The 25,034-nt window shown below is 42.7% G+C and overlaps 1 protein-coding gene across 5 annotated transcripts in view; it reads right to left on the minus strand.

The window, feature by feature from the left end:
* LOC106573960 (very low-density lipoprotein receptor) overlaps positions 1-22,016 on the minus strand; it is a 31,581-nt gene extending 9,565 nt beyond the window's left edge. For 2 of the 5 annotated variants that reach the window (XR_006759759.1, XM_045697275.1), the window contains exons 1-7: positions 21,838-22,013; positions 7,907-8,023; positions 7,142-7,516; positions 6,262-6,381; positions 5,642-5,767; positions 1,664-1,835; positions 1,320-1,535 (exon numbers count right to left, since the gene is read on the minus strand). Coding sequence is in view for 4 of the 5 variants with exons in the window: in XM_045697275.1 (XP_045553231.1) it covers positions 1,320-1,535; positions 1,664-1,835; positions 5,642-5,767; positions 6,262-6,381; positions 7,142-7,516; positions 7,907-8,023; positions 21,838-21,895 (1,184 nt within the window). In the remaining variant the exon portion in view is untranslated. Of the gene's footprint in view, positions 1-1,319; positions 1,536-1,663; positions 1,836-5,641; positions 5,768-6,261; positions 6,382-7,141; positions 7,517-7,906; positions 8,024-21,837 lie in introns of all 5 variants that reach the window. The other 3 variants (XM_045697274.1, XM_045697273.1, XM_045697272.1) reach the window with 3 other exon arrangements.
* Positions 22,017-25,034: the final 3,018 nt, after the last annotated feature.

Consider the following 25,034-nt stretch of genomic DNA (forward strand, 5'->3'; position numbering starts at 1 on the left):
CAATGACTTTCTTAAAATCAATACACAGAACTATATATTTTTTAAACCTGCATATTTAGTTAAGAAATTTATGTTAGCAGGCAATATTAACTAGGGAAATTGTGTCACTTCTCTTGCGTTCAGTGCAAGCAGAGTCAGGGTATATGCAGCAGTTCGGGCCGCCTGGCTCGATGCGAACTGTGTGAAGACCATTTCTCCTATCAAAGACCGTAATTAATTTGCCAGAATTTTACATAATGATATAACATTGAAGGTTGTACAATGTAACAGCAATATTTAGACTTAGGGATGCCACCCGTTAGATAAGATACGGAACGGTTCCGTATTTCACTGAAAGAATAAACGTTTTGTTTTCGAAATGATTGTTTCCGTATTTGACTATATTAAATGACCAAAGGCTCGTATTTCTGTGTTTATTATAATTAAGTCTATTTGATAGAGCAGTCTGAGCGGTGGTAGGCAGCAGCAGGCTCGTAAGCATTCATTCAAACACCACTTTATTGCGTTTTCCAGCAGCTCTTCGCAATGCTTGATGCACAGCGCTGTTTATAACTTCAAGCCTATCAACTCCCGAGATTAGGCTGGTAATACTAAAGTGCCTGTAAGAACATCCAGTAGTCAATGGTGTAGAGAGAAATAGTCGACGCGTCATAATTCCCTTAAAAACTACAACCTAAAACGTATTAACTGGGAATATTGAACCACCAGCTTTCATATGTTCATGTTCTGAGCAAGGAACTAAACGTTAGCTTTTTTACATGGCACATACTGCACTTTTACTTTCTTCTCCAACACTGTGTTTTTGCATTATTTAAACCAAATTATTTATTTGAGACTAAATAAAATCTATGTATTAAATTAAGTTAGAATAAAAAGTGTTCATTCAGTATTGTTGTAATTGTGATTATCACAAATGTATATATTTTTTATTATATATTTTTTTATAAATAAAAATAGAACAGTCGCCCGATTAATCGGTATCTGCTTTTTTGGTCCTCCAATAATCCGTAATCGGTATCGGCGTTGAAAAATCATAAAATCGTCCGACCTCTAATCTAAACCCTGTGAAATCCCGTGCAAGTTGGAGACCAAGCACAAATTAGATCGGCCTACTAATTTATATTTTAGGCTTCAAAAAAACAAGTCCATATTGAAATTGAGAATTTTTTCAAATATTTCTTACAAATACCGTTTAGAATATGATTATGCAGTTGAGGCTTTTTTTTGTTTTTTTAAAGCACAATGAGTTGAAATAAAAGCCTGGGTGAATATACAGTAGGTCTTCAAGACCAATATTGAGAACCTCCAATCCAGCCTACCCCAACAAGGGCTCCACAGCCACTCCAGTGGGCATGGCCAGCCCTCCTATCAGGAGGCGTTGTACAGAGCCGTCCAGGCGGGCCACGTCGATGGAGTGAGTGCCAGCGTTAGTCCAGTAGAGATGCTCATGGATCCAGTCCACAGCCAGACCTAGGACAGCACCATGGCTTTTCAACAGCAGAACAGGATCCAGGGGCTTCCCATCCATGGAGATCCTACAGGATAGATCAAAGTGAAACTAACATCTAGGCCTATTTCACAGAGCAAATTACCTGTGGTCAACATTAATGCTATTATTAAGGGACAGATTCAGAAAGTGTTTTTAAACTCTTGAGGTGTGTACCTGTAGATAGATCCTTGTCCAGGCCTTGCCCAGTAGAGAGTGCGGTTTGCAGTGAGGGCAGCCATAGGCCCTGGTCCCAGTAAGTGAGCAGCCATCTCCCTGTACTCCATACCTGCAGTGTTGACCCAGCGTACCCCCTCAGAACTGCTCAACACCAGCTGAGCCACATCTCCTGGGAGGTACACTCAAAAATCAGTCCCAGCCACTCACACAGGAATAACACAATTACATCAACAAGCACATTGAAGAGAAGGGCAGCAATGAAGGTAGACATATGTACATCAAAAGAAAAACTTGTACACTGCTCTTGCCAATATTACTTTTGTTTATTAGCTTATGATACTTGCAAGAGCAGTGTGCATGTTTTTCTATTCTTTTAAAAGTTGCACTACACAGAAATTGCTCTGCCATTTCCTGGCTGCTAAAATTCTAATAGTTCACCTAATTTCAGTTTGTGACAAAACAAGCATTCATTGTGTAGAGAATCCTTGTACCATCTAAACCACTGAAATCTTTTCCATAACCAAAAATATTTTCAGCTGGTATTCAAAATTGAATATAAAAGACGCAAAAACGAAACTTAGGAACGGGAAGCATAGAAATAGCACACAGACTTGCTTACCACGAGAATGAAAGATACCACGAGAATGAAAGATCCATAAATAACATTTCTCAAAAATAACTTTCTGTGCGGGTTGCACAAAAAGTTACATATTGTATCTTTAAGGAAATACTTGATTCTCCCTTCACAAAGATGAAAGGCCTGGTAATCATTGCCAGGGTAATGATCTAACTTGCATGATCTGGTGCTGGAGAACAATACATTTGGATTTCTTATACTTCCTATTCACTAGAGAAATAGTAAAATCAATCATTAATAACCCTGATCACAAAAATAATTGCTGCTTCGCTCAACACACCCCTTGTTCAAGCCCTCTGTTCCGCACACATTCACAAGGGCAGAAAAAAAGTTACTTGCAGTAAATCATTGACATGCAAATAAAATCCTGTTAGATAAAGGAAGCTGTCAAACAGTGTAAATTCCCTACCTTGGGCAGGTGGGTTGGTAAATATTTGAGCTGGGTTACAATTTGACAGAAACCAGATCCAAAAGGAAAATATTAAAAGATCTTATTGTACATTAAGTCCTGGTGCAAAGAAGAATCAAATGTTATTTGTCACATGCACCGAATACCGAACAGGTGAAATGCAAACTTACAGTGAAATGCTTACTTACAAGCACTTAACTAACAATGCAGTTAAGAAAAATAAGTGTTATATAAAAAAAGAGAAACAAATAATTAAAGAGCAGCAGTGCAAATAATCTGGGTAGCCATTTGATTAGCTGTTCAGGAGTCTTATGGCCTGGGTGTAGAAGCTGTTAAGTTGTTTGGACCTAGACTTGGCGCGCCGGTACCGCTTGCCAGGTGGTAGCAGAGAAAACTGTCTATGACTTGGGTGACTGGAGTCTGACAATTTTTAGGGCCTTCCTCTGACACCGCCTGGTATAGAGGTCCTGGATTGCAGGAAGCTTGGCCCCAGTCATGTACTGGGCCGTATGCACTACCCTCTGTAGTGCCTTGCGGTCAGAGGCCGAGCAGTTGCCATACCAGGCGGTGATGCAACAAGTCAGGATGCTCTCAATGGTGCAGCTGTAGAACCTTTTGAGGATCTGAGGGGGGGGATAGGCTTTGTTGTGCCCTCTTCACAACTGTCTTGGTGTGTTTGGACCATGATAGTTTGCTGGTTATGTGGACACCTCAAGGAACTTGAAGCTCTCAGCCTGCTCCACCACAGACCCGTTGATGAGAATGGGGGCGTGCTCGTGCTCTTTCCCATAGTCCACAATCATCCCTTTTGTCTTGATCATGTTGAGGGAGAGGTTGTTATCCTGGCACCACACAGCCAGTTCTCTGACCTCCTCCCTACAGGCTGTCTCATCGTTGTCAGAGATCAGGCCTACCACTGTTGTGTCATTGGCAAACTTGGTGTTGGAGTCGAGCCTGGCCATGCAGTCGTGAGTGAACAGGGAGTACAGGAGGGGACTGAGCATGCATCCCTGAGGGGCCCCTGTGTTGAGGATCAGCGTGGCAGACATGTTGTTGCCTAACCTTACCACCTGGGGGCGGCCCATCAGGAAGTCCAGGATTCAGTTGCAGAGGGAGGTGTCTAGTCCCTGGGTCCTTAGCTTAGTGAGGAGCTTTGAGAGCACTATGGTATTGAACACAGCTGTAGTCAATGAAAAGCATTCTAACGTAGGTGTTCCTTTTGTCCAGGTGGTAAAGGGCATTGTGGAATGGAATAGAGATTGCATCATCTGTGGATCTGTTGGGGCGGTATGCAAATTGGAGTGGGTCTAGGGTTTCTGGGATAATGGTGTTGACGTGTGCCATGACCAACCTTTCAAAGCTCTTCGTGGCTACAGGCGTGAGTGCTACGGTTCGGGAACAGCTGACGCTCTCATGCATGCTTCAGTGTTGCTAGCCTCGAAGCGAGCATAGAAGTCATTTGGCTCGTGTCACTGGGCAGCTCGCGGCTGTGCTTCCCTTGGTAGTCTTATAGTTTGCCAGCCCTGCCACATCCGACGTCGTCGATGTACTTATTGATGAAGCCAGTGACTGATGTGGCGTACTCCTCAATGCCATCGGAAGAATCCCGGAACATATTCCAGTCTGTGCTAGCAAAACAGTCCTGTAGCTTAGCACCTACGTCATCTGATCACTTCTTTATTGACCGAGTCACTGGTGCTTCCTGCTTTAGTTTATGCTTGTAAACAGGAGGATAGAGTTATGGTCAGATTTGCCAAATGGAGGGCGAGGGAGAGCTTTGTACGAGTCTCTGTGTGTGGAGCAAAGGTGGTTGAGTTTTTTTTTTTTTTTTCCCCTCTGGTTGCATATTTACATGCTGGTAGAAATGAGGTAAAACGGATGTAAGTTTCCCTGCATTAAAGTCCCTGGCCACTAGGAGCGCCGTCTGAGCGTTTTCCTGTTTGCTTATATCCTTAAACAGCTCATTGAGTGCGGTCTTCGTGTCAGCATTGGTTTCTGGTAGTAAATAGACGTCCACGAAAAATATAGATGAAAACTCTCTTGGTAAATAGTGTGGTCTACAGCTTATCATGAGATACTCTACCTCAGGCGAGCAAAACCTTGAGACCTCAACCAGCTGTTTACAAATATACACAGACCGCCACCCCTTGTCTTACCGGAGGCAGCTGTTCCATCTTGCAAATGCAGCGTAAAACCCTGCCAGCTGTAGGTTATCCATGTCATCGTTAAGCCACAACTCAGTGAAACATAAGATATGAAAGTTTTTAATGTCCTGTTGGTAGGGTGATCATAGCTTGTCTATTTTGTTATCTAATGATTGCATGTTGGTTAACAGGACTGATGATATAGGCAAATTACACACTCGCCGTCGGATCCTTACATGGCACCCCGACCTACGTCCCCGATATCTCCGTCTCTTCTTCATGCGAATGACGGGGATTGTCGGGTGTCTGAAGTAAATCCTTCACATCCGACTCGTTAAAGAAAAAATGTTGTCCAGTAAGAGGTGAGTAAATCGCGGTCCTGATATCCAGAAGCTCTTTTCGGTCATAAGAGACAGTGACAGAAACATTATGTACAAAATAAGTTACAAATAACAAAAAACACACACACACACTTGGTTGTAAAAACGGCAGCCATCTCCTCCGGCGCCATTGTGTGTGTGTGGGGTGGAGGTGGTGTTGGTTGAAAGGAAACTGGATGTACAAGGTACTCTTTGGGTAAGGTTTTTCCTATTCTTACAAGAAGAATAACAACAACAAAAAAGCTCCATTTGTCAGAAATGAAATCTGCTTTACACATTTGCCTCGTCAACACTCTCAGGTCATAAAGTACTCACGCCATTCATATCAGTGTGAAAGTACAAACATATAAGATCAGTAACTTGCAGTATTTAGCGGTTCACTCCCCCAGTAGCATTTGCCCTCACCTTTAGCCTTGCACTCCCCTGTCTTTGGGCTCATCAGGTAGCCCTCGTGGCAGTCGCAGGAGAAAGTTCCGTTGACATGTACACATAGTTGATTGCAGACGTCAGTGTCGAGGCATGTGTCAATTTCTGAGAAAAGAGTGGGTATTTCTTAATCATTTTAATAGGATATGTCTGACTGGAAAACATCTACTTTTCACTCTCTATGCCTGCGTTCGCACAGGCTGCCCAGTTCTGACATTTTTTTCCACTAATAAATCTTTTGACCAATCACATCAGATATTTTTCAGAGCTGATCCGATTGGTACAAATACCAATTAGTGAAAAAAATGTCAGAATTGGGCTGCCTGTCTAAACGCATCCATTGTATTTGCATTTGTGTTCTATCTATGTCACATACTTTGAAGTGCAGTCTATCACAAGCTTAATTTGAGACATTAAAATCAACTAATTATCACAGATTCATTGTAGTGCGCGCTGGTGCGACCAATGACTTAGGCCATTCGTTTTTCAACAAACACATGACCTGGGACCAACTGTTGGTCTCTGAATTTAACTTGGTCACATCACATGGTCAGGAAAAACTCTGGGCCCTATCAATGACTCTCGGAGATGCCACTCACCCTCACATTGGGTGTCGTGCACCAACCTCATGCCAGCGGGACAGTCACAGAGGAAGCCCATGGGCAGGTCTACACACAGGTGAGAACAGCCGCCATTGCTCACCAGACACTCATTCTGATCTACATAGGGAGAGATACAGGGTCAGTGACAGGGAAGAGTGAATACAGGACCAATCTGTGTGTAGCATAGTGATAAACAAGTTGGATGACTATTGTCCATTGTAATGACTTTAGAAATGTGCTTGCATCATTCAAATTAGTCAACCAACAGTTTGCTATAGCAGCTAGACACACACATATTTAAAGATGTGATAAGGGAAATGACCTATCCAAAACAGAAAGCTGACTACTGTCTATCAGGGAATGCATTACAGGATGTGAAACAGAGCTCGTTTGTACGTTCATAGCACACCGATCAAAAAATATCTGCTCGATAGAGAATTTAAAGTGCTTTTAGTCAAGGGCTAGACTTAAGTCTGTGTCCGGGACACAAGCCCTTAGTTAGAGAATATCAAAAGCATTACATTTTTATGGGCAACAAACCACCTCAAAAGACTATTAATCGCAACATTAAAGAGATCAGTGTTTTAATATAGCATGTGTTCACATGTGCTATATACACACACACCACACACTGAATTCTTACTATTTATTTAATTACTGAAACCATAATTAAAAGGAACTAATCATAGGTCCACTGTGTCTGTAAAAGGAACAAGTAGGAGTGAAGTTCTTTTGCCCTCTGCTGGTCTATAAGGATGAGGGTAGCAGAGCATGGTTGTGTTCAAATTAGACAAGTCCAGGGGGTCCCTGTTCCAATCTGTAATCTTCCGTTTTCTGCCTAATGATATAGATGTAATAAAGTGTCAATAGTTCTCACCACAGTCGTCCTCGTCGCTCGCGTCAGCACAGTCTGGCGAGTGGTCACACCTCCAGGAGTGAGGCATACACTGGCCGTCCCCACAACTGAACTCAGAGCTGAAGCAAGTGTGAGGGGCCCGGGTCTGGCCAGAGGGACATGCGTCGGCACCCACGTCCTGCCCAACGGGGCAGTCGGGCCAGCCGTCACACAGCTTGGCCCTGGCAACGCAGCTCCCTGTCCGCTCACAGAGGAAGGACTCGGCTGTACAGTTCTTATGACAGGAGGCCTCGTCACTGCCATCGCCACAGTCGTCAGTGCCATCACAGCGGAAGAGGAGAGATACACATCGCCTACTGCCACAGGCAAACTCATCCTTCTTACATTGGAGCAAACCTGGGAAAGATGAAAGCCCAGAGGGCAATTAGTGGTCATGTACTTTAAATAAAAAAGGGACTTACTACATTTTTACAAAGTCTGCATCTATTATTTTCAGAGGGGAATACAAATAAATGATCACATTAAACTGACTTTCCGATGGGGTCATTTTTCCTTTTGTAAACCTTTTCTGATTACTGCAATGCTTTAATCCCTGTGGAATTTAAGCAAATGTTTAATTTGTGCAACAGCTTAGTGAATGTGGCCCATAGTGTTTAAGATGATGAAAGAGGCTCTTAAAATTGGATGGATGAAGAAATGTGCACTTCGTTCATACACTGACGTTGAGCTTGTGTGACTTGAGCCCAACGCAGGTGGCAGAGGTATCCTCTTTCCCTTAGCTCTTACCACAGGTGTCCTCGAACTCGTCAGAGCCATCATGACAGTCCGCGGTGCCGTCACAAAGAGCACTCTGGGAAATGCAACCTCCATCTGTACACAGAAACCCTGGGCAGGTCCACTCCCCTGAAACACAGCCAAAACAAAGAATATTTTGACACAATTACAAAATTGTCATATCCTTCTCTCAATACATTTTATATACATGCGATCTGGATCATATTCATGGTGCACGGTAGCAAAACGTTAAGAGCATTTCTTATTTGACAAGTTCATGTAGTCTCTCCCCGTTTTGGTCTGTTTGGTGTCTAGTGAACCCGATCCAGATCGTACAGTGATGACACAGGTGTATAGACGTACAGTATGCTCCAGCAGAAATGCCACAACTAATATGGCCAACTATTAAAATCAGCAAACTCAAACCCAGGACTTTGACATTGTTACTGGACGCTATCAAGTTAGTACAGGTACATGCTGTACTGGGGAATTCAGTCTCCCCTATGATCCACTGGTCTTTAACAAGGTAAAACCCTCTCCACTGTCACTCCCTGCTGTGGAATTCATCACTGCCATCCTCACAATCGCCGTCCGTCACACACCCAGAGACCGAGGATACATCTCCCATTCCTGCACTTGAACTGGGACTGTTCACAGTTCGGCAGGGTGTTACCTAGACTGCCTACAAATGGATAAATGCATTTTAAATATTATACTTAGAGGCTACTCACTCTACAGAAAATGAAACAGTGGCTACAGAAAGTTTGAATGAATGACTGACTGTAGGGGTAGTCCCTACAGTGCAGTAGCATGTCAAACATTTTACAGCATGTATTTTTTCATAACATGCTATCAAGTGCAGAGCTGCACTTGATAGCGCATGTTATTAAAATACTTGCTTTAAAAAATGTTTGACATACTACTGCATAACCGGTTGAGAACTTGTGATATGGCTTTTCAACCTCCGCTCTGAATCCACGATATGGCAATATAATAGAACTCAGAGGGTTTTCTTTAATGGAAGCTTCTCTGTCAAACAGGTAAAAGTGTGGTGTACCGCAGGGCAGCTCTCTAGGCCCTCTACTCTTTTCTATTTTTACCAATGACCTGCCCCTGGCATTTAACAAAGAAATTGTGTTATTGTTTTTATAAGAAACATGAATGTGTTGTAAATTCCAAATTGTTTGCATATTCAACTTTCACACAGCACTGACACACACTTACCCCACCAGACATGCTACCTGGGGTCTTTTCACAGTCCCCAGGTCCAGAACAAATTCAAGTTAACAGTACAGTATTATACAGAGCCATGAGTGCATGGAACTCCCTTCCATCTTATATAGAGGAAATGAACAGCAAACCTGGTTTCAAAAAATAATAAAGCAACACCTCATGGCACAATGCCTCTCCCACATGTGACCTACTTGTGTGTACAATGCATTCGGAAAGTATTTCGACCTAGGGCTGTTGCAGTGACCATATTACCGCCACACCTGCTGTCACGAGTCATTAGAGGCCTACCAAACTTGCTAACTGCCTGGAACTCAGCACTCCATTGTCCCTCTAATCACTGACAAATGCAAATGTAATCAAAAATCTAAATCAAAACACTTAATGAAAGTCCAGGAGCACACGTTGCGCAACATTACTATAGGCTATGCAATTGTGGGGGAAAAAAACTGAGTGATGGCCTCTTATTTTTTATTTTTAACTTAATGTTTAAAAAAAAAAAGTGTTAAGTAAGCATTTCACTGTAAGGTGTTGTATACCTGTTGTATTCAGCACGTGACAAATAAAATTGGATTCGATTTTTACTAAAAAGAGGATCCCATCAGGTTTCAATAGGCTAGGCCTACTATATTTATTTCTGAACTTTCCTAATATTAAGCGCATTGTGTATATTTGCAACAGGAGTACAGCCTACCTGGCTGGCATGAAAATTAACCACCTGAAAAGCATCCTCCATTCACTATTTAAGTGCATAGATGACATGCATCTTTCCCCACTGCATGATAATGGTCCATTCAAAATCAAAACATTTTACACATTATTTAGTATATGGAAAGACAAGATTAAATCAAAAACAGTCTGATGGGTGACAATATTAGATCACTTGTGAATGATGCCCAGCATAAGAAATGCCTTTTTTTGCGACTTTATCGAATTATAGTCGCACACTTCATGAGCCGAGCCCATACAAGCCTTATCAAATCAGATAGGCGTATCACAACTAAAGTGGCCAAATAACTTGTTAAAATTAAGCACATTAATCCGCTTTACAAGGGGTGTAGAGCCTAACTGGCATGCATAAGCAGGGCGTGAGTTTCAAGTTTGGGGAAGATCATTTTCTCCATAAAAATGCACCTTCATAATAAAAGCATTACATGCATAATTGCATTTGCGGTCACTTTTGATAAATGGTGTTTCCGCTAATGGAACATTTGCGCGTATAGCCTACTACCATGTGTGCATTGCTGCGCTTATGTGAAGAAAGAGCCTAATAGTTTATCAACAAATGTTCTGATCTGTTTCGTCAGCCACATTGTGTAAAAAAAGTTTTGGGGGTGCTAGTGGTGGTATTCACTTGGGATCTACCGCATCCCACAACTGTCACAGACTATGCTTGGAATATTTATTTCTCGCACAGAATAGGTCGACTTTTGTATTATGGGGGATAGTAGCTTGACATAGGCTACTGCTTTTGCTGTTCATTACGCCTACTCATCGTGTTGGCTGATGAAAAGTAAATGTGGACAATTCTTCCAATATGCACCTCGGAATTGGATAAGGACGCATGCAGTTGCGTCCCCGATGAGTCGGTCTTCACTGGTAGCCTGTGAGAAAGACCTTGTCACGTAATGGAGAGCCATGTGAGTGAAAGGTAGGGCACAATGGCTACAAGAGACAGATTTTTAGGGTGCATTACAGCCACACAAAGGGGATGCTGCCGTGAAATTCTAGGCATTATCAAGTGCTTGTCATATTGTGAATGATAGACTGATGAAGTGTGTGCAGCCTGCACAAAAAACAATGCAGAGCTCATGCCTTTAAAGCGAGTCGCATCATGCAGCCTTACATTGGATTAAAAATCAAAACATACGGTGCCTTCAGAAAGTATTCAGACCCCTCGACTTTTTCCACATTTTGCTACGTTACAGCCTTATTCTAAAATGTATTATTGTCCCCCCCCATCTGCACACAATACCACATAATGACAAAGCAAAAACAGGTTTTTAGAAACGTTTGCTAATATATCAACAACAACAAAAATAATTACAAAAAAATATATATATAAATTATTTACATAAGTATTCAGACCTTTTACTCAGTACTTTGTTGAAGCACCTTAGGCAGCGATTACAGCCTTGAGTTTTCTTGGGTATGACGCTACAAGCTTGGCACACCTGTGTTTGGGGACCTTCTCCCATTCTTCTCTGCAAATCCTCTCCATCTCTGTCAGGTTGGATGGGGAGCATTGCTGCATAGCTATTTTCAGGTCTCTCCAGAGACGTTATATCGGATTCAAGTTTGGGTGGGCCACTCAAGGACATTGTCCCGAAGGCACTCCTGCGTTGGCTGGGCTGTGTGCTTAGGGTCATTGTCCTGTTGGAAGGCTAACCTTCCCCCCCCCAGTCTGAGGTCCTGAGCACTCTGGAGTAGGGTTGAACATTTTGGGGAATTTTCAGAGGTGGAAACTTTCCGTGGGAATATATGTGAATTATTGGAAATATTTACCATATCGAGACAGAAACATAAACCTTTTACCTTATCATAAGTAGACAATTGCAAATGATTAAATCCTTCCAATAGAAATAAAAAAACAGTTACGGTTTGAACTTTAAATGAGTTGACTCTTCACATGGGATGATTTCACTGAACAACAAAAAGGGAATATTGAACGATCCCCAATGATCCATCTCATCTCCCAAAAACATTTGATAGTCTAGAAAGTAAAGATTTGGTTGTCTTCTTCTCAGGCTTCCATGTCTTCTCCCCGGACCTCCTCATTGTCCAACTCCTGAACATCAGACTGATGCCTCATCTTCACTGTCACTTTCCAACCCTGTTGAGGATGGCTTGTTGTCAGGCTCAAAAACCCTGAAATCTTCCTGGAAGGCCACCAATTTTTCAACCCTTGTATTGGTCAGCCTGTTGAATGATTTGGTGTGTGTTCCCAAACAAGGACCAGTTATGCTCTGAGGCAGCTGATGTGGGTGGGATTTGGAGGATGAGCCAACACGGGAAAGAGCCTCAGATCCACAAAGTCCCTTCCACCAGGTGGCTGATGAGGCATGTTGGCACAACTGCCATATTGCATCTCCATCCCAAAGCCCTTGCTTGGAAGTGTACTTCGCCAGACTACCAAGAACCTTGCCCTCATCCAGGCCAAGGTGGCCAGACACGGTAGTAATGAAGCCATAGGCCTTGTTGATCTCTGCACCAGACAGGATGCTCTTGCCAGCATACTTGGGGTCCAACATGTACGCTGTGGCATGTATGGGCTTCAGGCAGAAGTCTTCACGCTTTTTGATGCATTTCAGAACTGCAGTTTCCTCTGCTTGGAGCAACAGTGAAGTGGGCCAGGCAGTACGGAATTCTTCTCCTACATCTACAAGCAGAGTCTGAACATCAGACAGAATGGCATTGTCTCCCTCAAAAGGCTACTGCTATAGGTTTCAGGAGTTTCAGGCTGCTTACCACTCTCTCCCAAAATACATCATCCAGTAGGATCCTCTTGATGGGGCTGTCCATATCGGCAGACTGTGATATGGCAATTTCTGGAGAGACTCCTTCCCCTCCAGGAGACTGTCAAACATGATGACACCACCACCTGTGTTGCTGGGCAGCGTCAATGTGGTGCTCTTATTCCTCTCACTTTGCTTGGTGAGGTAGATTGCTGCTATAACTTGATGACCCTTCGCATACCTAACCATTTCCTTGGCGCTCTTGTAGAGTGTATTCATTGTTTTCAGTGCCATGATGTCCTTGAGGAGCAGATTCAATGCATGAGCAGCACAGCCAATGGGTGTGATGTGAGAGTAGGACTCCTCCACTTTAGACCAAGCAGCCTTCATGTTCGCAGCTTTGTCTGTCACCAGTGCTAATACCTTCTGTGGTCCAAGGTCATTGATGACTGCCTTCAGCTCATCTGCAATGTAGAGACCAGTGTGTCTGTGCCCTTGTGGAATACTGGTTGAGGGGTAGAGATGATGTAGTTAATTATTCCTTGCCCACGAACATTCAACCACCCATCAGAGATGATTGCAATACAGTCTGCTTTCTCTATGATTTGCTTGACCTTCACTTGAACTCTGCATCCAGCAAATGAGTAGATAAAGCATGTCTGGTTGGAGGGACATATGGTGGGCGAAGAACATTCAAAAATCTCTTCCAATACACATTGCCTGTGAGCATTAGAGGTGAACCTGTTGCATACACAGCTCAAGCGAGACATTCATCAGCATTTCTCTGACTACGTTCCTCCATTGAGTGAAAAAAAAACATCTGATTCCAGGAGGACCATGAGCTGTTGCTATCGATAAGGTGTCTGATTCATTGAAACATGTATGGAAACTGGTGAATTAACACCCCTCAGTTAACAGGCTCAAGCAAGCTAAACCCCACATGGTAGCAGAAATTGTTAATAAGTTAGAAATGATTTAAACACACTTTGCTGTAGGCTACTATTTACTAGTTAACAAAAAAAATGTATGTTATATCAAATATATTCACCCCACCCAGTATTGTAATCAAAACTTACCAGAAAGCATTTAGTCCTTGGCTCAGACAGTGTAGTAGTGTGGGCTCAATAGCATCTCAGTGTGCAGGATGTTGAGAATCAGCTGTACATGTGATGGAAGAATGCACTGTGCATGCAGAGGGTTACAATTCCATTGAATTGGGGATAGTTCAACCAAAATATGCCACAAGACCTAGAATTGCCTTGTGTATCCCACAAAAAAAGATTCAATGTTATAAGCTAACTTTTTTTTAATGAATTTAAGTAACATTCCCCAAATTCCCAGGCTTTCCGGAATTTTAACGGAAAGTTTCCGACCCTTTGCAACACTACTCTGGAGGAGGATTTCAGCAAGGATCTTTCTGTACTTTGCTCTGTTAGTCGTTCCAGAGATTCTGACTAGTCTCCCAGTTCCTGCAGCTGAAAAACATCCCCATTGCATGATGCTGCCACTAGGAGCACCGCTTCTGGGTGAGCCTTTTCTTGTTTGCTCAGGGTCTTATATAGTTGGTTGAGTGCACTCTTAGTGCCAGCATCGGTCTGCGGTGGTAAATAGACGGCTATGAATAACATAGATGAGAACACTCTTGGTAGATAGAGTACCTTATGATAAGCTGTAGACCACACTACCTCAGCCGAGCAATACCTTGAGGCTTCTTTAATATGACATCGCGCACCAGCCGTTATTGACAAAAAGACACAGCCTCACCCCTCGCCTTACCAGACGTAGCTTCTCTGTTCTGCCGTTGCATTGAAAATCCCCCTGAAAATCCCTCCAGCTCAATATTTTCCATGTCGTCATTCAGCCACGACTCAGTGAAACATAGGATATTACAGTTCTTAATGTCCCGTTGGTAGAATAATCATAGGTCATCCATTTTATTTTCCAATGACTGCATGTTAGCAAGCAGAATTGATGGCAATGGGAGTTCACTCGCTTGCCTATGGGTTCTCAAAAGGCAGCCTGATCCGCGTCCTCTTTTCCTCCGCCGTTTCTTCACGCAAATGACGTGAATCTGGGCCTGTTCCCGGGAGAGCAGTATAACTTTCTCGTCGGACTCGTTAAAGGAAAAAGCTTCTTCCAGTCCGTGGTGATTAATCCCAGTTCTGATGTCCAGAAGTTATTTTTGGTCATAAGAGACGGTAGAAGCAACATCATTTTTTAAACTTATTTTGTACAAACAACGCAATTTTTTTATTTTTAAATAGCACAATTGATTACGGGCATGTGAAACGGCAGCCATCCTCTTCAGCGCCATTTTAAATGTTAAAATAAGCTACATTTTCTTCATATCATGCTTTTTTTAAACCTGTCTAAAATAAATAATGGATTTATTAGACTCTGTTAATTAACGGTCAATTACCATGAGACCGACAGTTATTTTTTTTTATTTCACCGTTATTTAACCAGGTAGGCCAGTTGAGAACAAGTTCTCATTTACAACTGTGACCTGGCCAAGATAAAGCAAAGCAGTGCGACACAAACACAGAGTTACACATGGGATAAACAAACGTACAGTCAATAACACAATAGAAAAATCCATATACAGTGTGTGCAAATGTTGTAAGATTAGGGAGGTAAAACAATAAATAGGCCATAGTGGCAAAATAATTACAATTTAGCAATTAAACACTGGACTGATAGATGTGCAGAATATGAATGTGCAAGTAGAGATACTGGGGTGCAAAAAATAACAATATGGGGATGAGGTAGTTGGGTGGGCTATTTACAGATGGGCTGTGTACAGGTGCAATGATCTGTAAGCTGCTCTGACAGCTGATGCTTAAAGTTAGTGAGGGAGATAAGCTTCAGTGACTTTTGCCATTCGTTCCAGTCATTGGCAGCAGAGGTGGAAAGGAAAGGCGGCAAAAGGAGGAATTGGCTTTGGGGGTGACCAGTGAAATATAGCTGCTGGAGCACGTGCTACGGGTGGGTGCTGCTATGGTGACAAGTGAGCTGAGATAAGGCGGAGCCTACCTAGCAACGACTTACAGATGACCTGGAGCCAGTGGGTTTGGCGACTAATATGAAGCGAGGGCCAGCCAACGAGAGCATACAGGTCGCAGTGGTTTGTAGTATTTGGGGCTTTGGTGACAAAACGGATGGCACTGTGGTAGACTACATCCAATTTGCTGAGTAGAGTGTTGGAGGCTATTTTGTAAATGACATTGCTGAAGTCAATGATCGGCAGGATAGTCAGTTTTACGAGGGTATGTTTGGCAGCATGAGTGAAGGATGCTTTGTTGCGAAATAGGAAGCCGATTCTAGACTTCATTTTAGATTGGAGATGCTTAATGCGAGTCTGGAAGGAGCGTTTACAGTCTAACCAGACACCTAGGTATTTGTAGCTGTCCACATTATTCTAAGTCAGAACCGTCCAGAGTAGTGATGCTAGTCAGGTGGGTAGTGATCGGTTGAAGAGCATGCATTTAGTTTTACTAGCATTTAAGAGCAGTTGGAGGCCACGGAAGGAGTGTTGTATGGCATTGAAGCTCGTCTGGAGGTTTGTTAACACAATGTCCAAAGAATGGCCAGAAGTATACAGAATGGTTTCGTCTGCGTAGAGGTGGATCAGAGAATCACCAGCAGCAAGAGCGACATCATTGATGTATACAGAGAAGAGAGTCAGCCCGAGAATTGAACCCTGTGGCACCCCCATAGAGACTGCCAAAGGTCCGGACAACAGGCCCTCCAATTTGACACACTGAACTCTGAGAAGTAGTTGGTGAATCAGGCGAGGCAGTCATTTGAGAAACCAAGGCTATTGAGTCTGCCGATAAGAATGTGGTGATTGACAGAGTCGAAATCCTTGGCTAGGTCGATGAAGACGGCTGCACAGTATTGTCTTTTATCGATGGTAGTTATGACATCGTTTAGGACCTTGAGCGTGGCTGAGGTGCAACCATGACCCGCTCAGAAACCAGATTGCATAGCGGAGAAGGTACGGTGGGATTCGAAATGGTTGGTGATCTGTTTGTTAACTTGGCTTTCGAAGACTTTAGAAAGGCAGGGTAGGATAGATATAGGTCTATAACAGTTTGGGTCTAGAGTGTCGCCCCCTTTGAAGAGAGGGATGACCGCGGCAGCTTTCCAATCTTTAGGGATCTCAGACGATACGAAAGAGGTTGAACAGGCTAGTAATAGGGGTTGCAACAATTGAGGCGGATAATCTAGCCTATATCTATATCTGTTCTTATTTCAACACTTTTTGAATGGGGCATGCTTATTTAAGATGGTGATGAAATCACTTTTAAAAGAATAACCAGGCATCCTCTACATGACGAAATGAGGTCAATATCCTTCCAGGATACCCCGGCCAGGTCGATTAGAAAGGCCTGCTCGCTGAAGTGCTTTAGGGAGCGTTTGACATTGATGAGGGATGGTCGTTTGACCACGGACCCATTACGGACGCAGGCAATGAGGCAGTGATCACTGAGATCCTGGTTGAAGAAAGCAGAGGTGTATGTAGAGGGCAGGTTGGTCAGGATGATATCTATGAGGGTGCCCATGTTTATGGATTTAGGGTTGTACCTAGTAAGTTCCTTGATAATTTGTGTGAGATTTAGGGCATCTAGCTTAGATTGTAGGATGGCCAGGGTGTTAAGCATATCCCAGTTTAGGTCATCTAACAGTACAAACTCTGAAGATAAAATGGGGGGCAATTAATTCACATATGGTGTCTAGGGCTGAGGGGAGGGGTCTATAACAGGCGGCAACAGTGAGAGACTTATTTCTGGAAAGGTGGATTTTTAAAAGTAGAAGCGCAAACTGTTTGGGCACAGACCTGGATAGCATTACAGAACTCTGCAGGCTAACTCCACCCCCTTTGGCAGTTCCATCTTGGCAGAAAACGTTGTAGTTGGGGATGGAAATGTCCGAATTTTTGGTGGCCTTCCTAATCCAGGATTCAGACACGGCTGGGTTGATGGAGTGTGCTAAAGCAGTGAATAAAACAAACTTAAGGAGGAGGCTTCTGATGTTAAGTTGCATGAAACCAAGGCTTTTACGGTTACAGAAGTCAACAAAAGATAGCGCCTGGGGAATAGGAGTGGAACTGGGGGCTACAGGGCCTGAGTTAACCTCTACATCACCAGAGGAGTAGGATAAGGGTACGGCTAAAGGCTATAAGAACTGGTCGTCTAGTGCGTTGGGGACAGAGAATAAAAGGAGCAGATTTCTGGGCGTGGTAGAATAGATTCAGAGCATAATGTACAGACAATGCTATGGTAGGATGTGAGTGCAGTGGAGGTAAACCTAGGCGTTGAGTGACGATGAGAGGTTTCGTCTCTGGAGGCACCAGTTAAGGTCTCCGCATGTGTGTGGGGTGGGACAAAAGAGCAATCTATGGCATTTTGAGCAGGACTGAGGGCTCTACAGTGAAATAAAAACAGTAAAAACTAGCCAAGACAGCAGTAAACAAGGCATATTGACATTAGAGAGGCATAACGCCAACACAGGTGTTGATTAGGAGAGCTAAGACAACAACGGGTAAATGGCGATGAATGGGCAGAGCGGGTTAGTTAGGTACATACAGGACCTGAGTTCAAGGCCGGGGCCGACAGGTAAACAAAATGAGGTACCGTGTTATTGAAACGGTCCAGGGGCGTCAGCTGTGTTGCCGAGTGATCATAGGGTCAAAAGAGCAGCAATAGGTGAGTCAGGGTGCCGTTCGGTAGTCACTACTACGCTAGGCGAGCAGGGGACACAGCGTTCAGAAAAGCTAGTGAGCCGGGGCTAGTAGATGGTTCTTCGGCGACATCGTAACAGAATAGCCTGTTATGTCGGTAGACCAGTCGTGATGGATCGGCAGGGCTTCATGTCAGCAGTAAAAGGGTCCAGGCAGGCCAATTGGCCAAATAGGTAATGTAGCCTAAGATGGGCTGAAGGCCCCCTGGAATGGATTAGCTAACAACGTGCCATTGGAACACAGGAGTGATGGTTGCCTATAATGGGCCTCTGTACGCCTATGTAGAAATTCCATTAAAAATAATTTACAACATTAACAATGTCTACACTGTACTTCTGATAAATTTGATGTTATTTTAATGGACAAATAAAAGTGCTTTTCTTTAAAAAACAAGGACATTTCTAAGTGACCCCAAACTTTTGAACGGTAGTATATAAATGGAAATATCACATTTACATCAGTATTCAGACACTTTACTAGGTACTTTGTTAATTTAATCTATTTTAGAATAAGGCTGTAATGTAACAAAAATGAGGAAAACGTGAAGGGGTGTGAATACTTTCCGAATGCACTGTATGTACTGACATGTATTTGTAACTGATAGATGCGCGCACACACACACGTTAATGTTTTTAAATGTATGTAAATTGTAAAAGTATTTTGTCTAATGTCTTGTTCATTATATGTCAGACCCCAGTAAGACTAGCTGTCGTCATTGGCGTCAGCTAATGGGGATCCTAGAAAAATCAAAAATCACTAGCAGATTGTACCGGCTAATGTGACGCTCAATTAGCCGTTATAGGATAAGTACAGTTTGGCGTAGCACAAATAACTTCCTTCCAACCTTAACTTGGTGATACCATCTTTGTTCTCGATTCAGCCAAACATGTATCTTCTAAAATGTCTGTGTCCAGTCGCAGGTTTGAACTTAGAAAATGCTCCGTTATTAAAATACTTGTTTTGCTCCGTAAAGTAATACAACAATGTGTACACCTCCATCTTGTCCATTTCAAATATTCTCTCATTGATCGAGACCAGTGAATGACATTGTGACATGCAGCACTTTGGGGTGTGCCCACGTGTCTCAATGAGGGGGTTCGATTAATCTCGACCCGGAGACCATGTAGGCGTGTTTTATGCCGGCTCAAAGCTGATTGCATTTGTAACCGGGCTGCCTTGTTCAATGCCCACGACGAAGTCGGCTCAAAACAAAAGCGACTGAATTAAGCATGCGTAGTAATTACACTGAACAAAAATATTTAAAACGCAACATGTAAAGTCTTGGTCCTGTTTCATGAGCTGAAGAAAAAACATCCCATACGCACAAAAAGCTAATTTCTCTCAAATGTTGTGCACATATCAGTTAGTGATCATTTCTCCTTTGCCAAGGTAATCCAGTCACCTGACAGGTGTGGCATACCAAGAAGTTGATTAATCAGTGTAACAGTGTAGGTTCCGTCCCTCTCTTCGCCCCAACCTGGGCTCGAACCAGGGACCCTTGCACACATCAACAACTGACACCCCACGAAGCATCGTTACCCATCGCGCCACAAAAGCCGCGGCGCTTGCAACGCAAGGGGCAACCCTACTTCAAGTCTCAGAGCGAGTGACGTCACCGATTGAAACGCTATTAGCGCGCACCACCGCTAACTAACTAGCCATTTCACATCGGTTACATCAGCATGATCATTGCACAGGTGCACAATAAAAGGTCCCTTTAAAATAAGCAGTTCTGTCACAACACAATACCACAGATGTCTCAAGTTGAGGGAGCATGCAACTGGCATGCTGACTACAGGAATGTAGCGCTGTTGCCAGAGAATTTAATATTAATTTCTCTACCATAAACTGCCTCCATTTTAGAGAATTTGGCAGTACATCCAACTGACCTCACAACTGCAGACCATGAGTAACCAAACCAGCCTAGGACCTCCACATCCAGCTTCTTAACCTGCGGGATCGTCTAGGGGGTGCTGAGGAGTATTTCTGTCTGTAATAATGCCCTTTTGTGGGGAAAAACTATTTCTGATTGGGTGGGCCTGGCTCTCCAATTTTTGTTCCAAGGCCCACCCATGGCTGCACCCCTGCCAAATCACATGAAATCCATAGAATAGAGCCTAATGAATTTATTTCAATTAACTGATTTCCTTATATGAACTCAGTAAAATCTTTGAAATTGTTGCGTTTATATTTTTGTTCAGTATAGTAGGATTCCGATTTCCCATGCAAAAGTGATTGCTTTGGGAGAACAACGCTTTATATGCCTTCCCAAAGAAAAATTGTTACCAAATTCAAAACATTTATTTTATGGGAAAGAGATGCATGTTTCTGGACAAAATGACAGAGCGGCACAGATTACGGTTCCATTTGTGAAAATGGAGCTAATCCCTCCCTGTTTTCACCCAATGACGTGACGGCTCAGCATAATCGAATCCACCCAATCAACGAGAAATTATTTTAAATAGACAAGATGGCGGCGTACACATGGTTGGGTATTGACATTTCGAAGAGAGCTGTTGCGGGAAAAACTGTGACGATGGAAAAGAAGCATGGAGAGGCCAAAGAGCTTGAATTGTAAATTGGCCTAAAGAACAGAAGTTGGGTTTCAGAGAAATGCCATCAGTGTGTGTTCTGCAAGCAATACGGTGCCAAGTACAAACCATATTCTGCAGTCTCAGGGATTCAATCTGACGAGAGTGAGGATGAATTACCTGTGGTGGCAGGTGTGGTGCAAATCTCCAAATCCGATCCATATGTAGTTTCAGGCTGGGTAGAAAAGAAGTTAGGTACTGTTAAAATCGGTGAAGATAGCGCGAAGTCATTCAGAGGGAGTGGGTACTTCACATGACTAGGGACAAGACCTGTAACTTGCTTTGCTCACTAGAGCAGGGCGCCCTTGCAACGAGTGATTACTCTGGTGGCGTTAAGTGTGTCTGCGGTACAGTGGATTTTAATTTGTATTAAAGCAATGTGTGTGTATATGGGTGTAGGTTTAGTTGGTGGTGCAACGTTTCCCTCCCTATTTTGTTTATCAAAAACGTAACTGACCACACTACCGCACAGTAGGTGCCAGCATGCACAAACAAAGTGTGAACGCTATGATACCAAATAAGTAGTAGTGTACCAGTTGTTGGATTACTTCATGTAGAAAAAGGAATTCTTAATTCAAACGAACCACCTGCAGCTGGACACATTTTAGAATATGCATGTTAGGCCGAATCGAGAACGAAGATATTAAAGCCATGTTGAGGTTGGTCTAAAAAATCTCTGTCCTATGCAAAACAGTGCCTAATTGAGCATAACGTTGGCTAGCTTCAATGCAACCAAAATAGTTTACATCGACGCTAACCCGTTAATCTGCTAACTAGCTAATGCACCTGTAATAAATGTGGTCCTCACGTAATAAAACAGCTGCGAATCGGGCGATGGCAATAACGTTACACGCGCCACCAATGCAACATGACAAATACGAATAAAACCCATGTGCAAATATGTAACTGGCAAGTTTATCTTACCCCAAATATAATGGAAGGTTAGTAACTGAGTAAGAAGTATTCTACGAAGGTTTCCCATACTGTGTCTGCAGTTAGAGGCGCATGGAAATGACGTAATGCTGCATTAATAAGGTGAGCTGTGTTCAAAACGGAAGTGTTGCAATGTGTTCTGAAATCCAAACTAATCACGTCTGTGAAGCTCCCACGTCTGATCAATACGTAAATCCCTTTCCTGGTGCTGATGCCGCGTTCAAAGCCACTGGGAACTCGGAAATCACCGACTTCTGTCTTCAGTGTGTTCAAAACAACTGGAAACTCCAACTTGGAAAAGCGATTTAAATGTTCATCCAACTCGGAATTCCGACTCTGGAAGATGGGCCTCTTTCTAGAGATCCGCAATTCCGAGCTGAATATCACTGACTTCATGATTTGACCTCATATTTTTCAGAGTTCCCAGTTGTGTGGAGTGCGGCTTAAGTCGCATGCATTAATGTCAATAGCATGCCACTGTAGCAAGTATGGGTAACTCATAGAGATATTATGAGGACTCATCTTTATTAATAAGTTGATTGAGGACCTTGTGTTTGTGTGATGAATGTGTGTTTTTTATGACTGGATTTTTCTTTCAGCTTGCATTTTGTATTCATATTTGTGTGTATTTTCTGTCATGTAATTTAATTCGGGGCTCATCAGTAAATTAGACCATCTCAGTTTGACTGTCTAATAAAATAAAGGTAAAATTAAATCTGTGCCATTATAGTGACTGTGACAGCGCCATTGAGGTTACAACTCATAGGAAATCCCACCCAGGTGACTAGTTTGACTACTTTAAAATGGTGGAAGCCCTCAATGGCGCTGCCCATGCTAAAACGACCTTTTGGCCACTAGAGGCCTCTAGCATTCTCTATGGGGTAACGGCATACTTGGCGTGTGTGAAAGTGGATGTAGCCACTAAATGATCCAAATATACATTATATATACAAAAGTATGTGGAAAACCCTTTAAATTAGTGGATTCTGCTATTTCAGCCTCACCCGTTGCTGACAGGTGTATACAATTTAACACACAGCCATGCAATCTCCATTGGCAGCAGAATGGCCTTACTGAAGAGCTCAGTGACATTCAACGTGGCACCGTCATGGGATGCCACCTTTCCAACAAGCCAGTTAATCAAATGTCTGCCCTGCTAGAGCTGCCCCATTAAGTGCTGTTATTCACTGAAGCGTGTAAAAATCGTCTGTCCTCGGTTGCAACACTCACTACCGAGTTCAAAACTGCGTCTGGATGCAACGTCAGCACAATAACTGTTCGTCGGGAACTTCATGAAATGGATTTCCATGGCCAAGTTGCAGCAAATAAGCCTAAAATCACCATGCGCATACTTTTGGTCATGTAGTGTATCAGAGAGGAAGAGAGACCCAATTCGGCGGAAAATCTGTCTCCCTCCAGCAGGTGGTATTTTTGTTATGGTTTCACCCCCCAAGCAAGGAGTTTTTGTATGGAGGTCAATGAGAGTCGAATTTAGTCAACGAAGATATGTATGGCTTATTTGCTACTTAAGGTTTATTTGATATAATATACGTTTCGTAATGCTTATATTGTGAGGAGTGTACTGATATAAGTAGGACATGGACATCCCAGCAACTTTGAGAAAAAACACTATCGAAATTGTCTCGAGATGGCTATGGATTTTCCATTGAATACAGGAAGTTGACGTCAACAACCCTCATCAACACTCGCATTGACCTCCATACAAAACTCCTCACTTGGTGACTGAAAAACGCCAGCTGCTGGAGAAGACAGATTTTAGCCTCAGCTATCCATCTCGCTTCGCCTTTTCCTCTGGTGAAGCAAAAGAAGTGGGTGGATCAACAGCGATCGGTGTAGCATAAGTCTTATCCATGACTAAGTGGGCGGCCTTGATACCGTGGTTAATGATGGGGAAATAACAGAGTTTAGGAAACTGTCCTTGACATAACTCTTGTCTGCGATGAATCATTTTAGCAAATATATTTTAACAATGGTTGTCTTGTCGCAATTAGTTTTATACTTACCCTGAGATTCTATGATGATCAGCGTTACAGTCTTCAATAGTTTCAGACAGTGTATGCTGGACAGGTCTTATCATCTAGGAATGTAGACTTATCTGGTTTATCGAGTCTGTGTCTAAACATTTGCTTGATATTGTTGAGTGGAGATGAAGAGCAATCCTGGGGAGTGGGGACAACACAAGTCTGACCATCTGCATTGTCCAAAGAATCCCTCTGACTGGTTCCTGGTTGCTGAACAACCGTTACATTTAATCATTTATTATATGGATTACATTTACAATAGATTATCATGACTTTGCTTCTTCACACCCTGTTTGCACTGTTCCGTGAAGGGAGTAGTACACAGCTTTGTACAAGATATTCGGGATTCTTGGCAATTTCTCACATGGAATAGCCTTCATTTCTCAGAACAATAGACTGACGAGTTTCAGAAGTAATGTATTTGTTTCTGTACATTTTGAGCCTGTAATTGAACCCACAAATACTGATGCTCTAGATACTCAAATAGTCTAAAGAAGGCCAGTTTTATTGCTTCTTTAATTAGCACAGCCGTTTTCAGCTGTGCTAACATAATTGCAAAAGGGTTTTCTAATGATCAATTAGCCTTTTAAAATGATAAACTTGGATTAGCTAACAACGTGCCATTGGAACACAGGAGTGATGGTTTCTGTTAATGGGGCTCTGTATGCCTATGTAGATATTCCATTTAAAAAATAAAAATAAAAAAAGCTTTCCAGCTACAATCGTCATTTACAACATTAACAATGTCTACACTGTATTTCTGATAAATTTGACGTTATTTTAATGGACAAAAAAAATTGCTTTTCTTTCAAAAACAAGGGCGTTTCTAAGTGACCCTAAACTTTTGAACGGTAGTGTACATATTACCTCAACTAACCTGTACCCCCCACACATTGACTCTGTACAGGTACCCCATGTGTATAGCCTGGTTATTTTATTGTTGCTTTTATTTTTTACTTTAGTTTATTTAATAAATATTTTTGTGAACTCTTATTTTTCTTATCTGCATTGTTGGGTAAGGTCTAGACCTGTTGTATTCGGTACATGTGACAAATAAAATGTGATTTGATCTGAACAACTACCACCCCTCCGCCCTTCTACAACCTTTTTGCGTCCCTCCACTGCGACATCAGCAAAAAAATCTAG

Source organism: Salmo salar, chromosome ssa16, assembly GCF_905237065.1.
Source record: "Salmo salar chromosome ssa16, Ssal_v3.1, whole genome shotgun sequence".
NCBI lineage: Eukaryota > Metazoa > Chordata > Actinopteri > Salmoniformes > Salmonidae > Salmo > Salmo salar.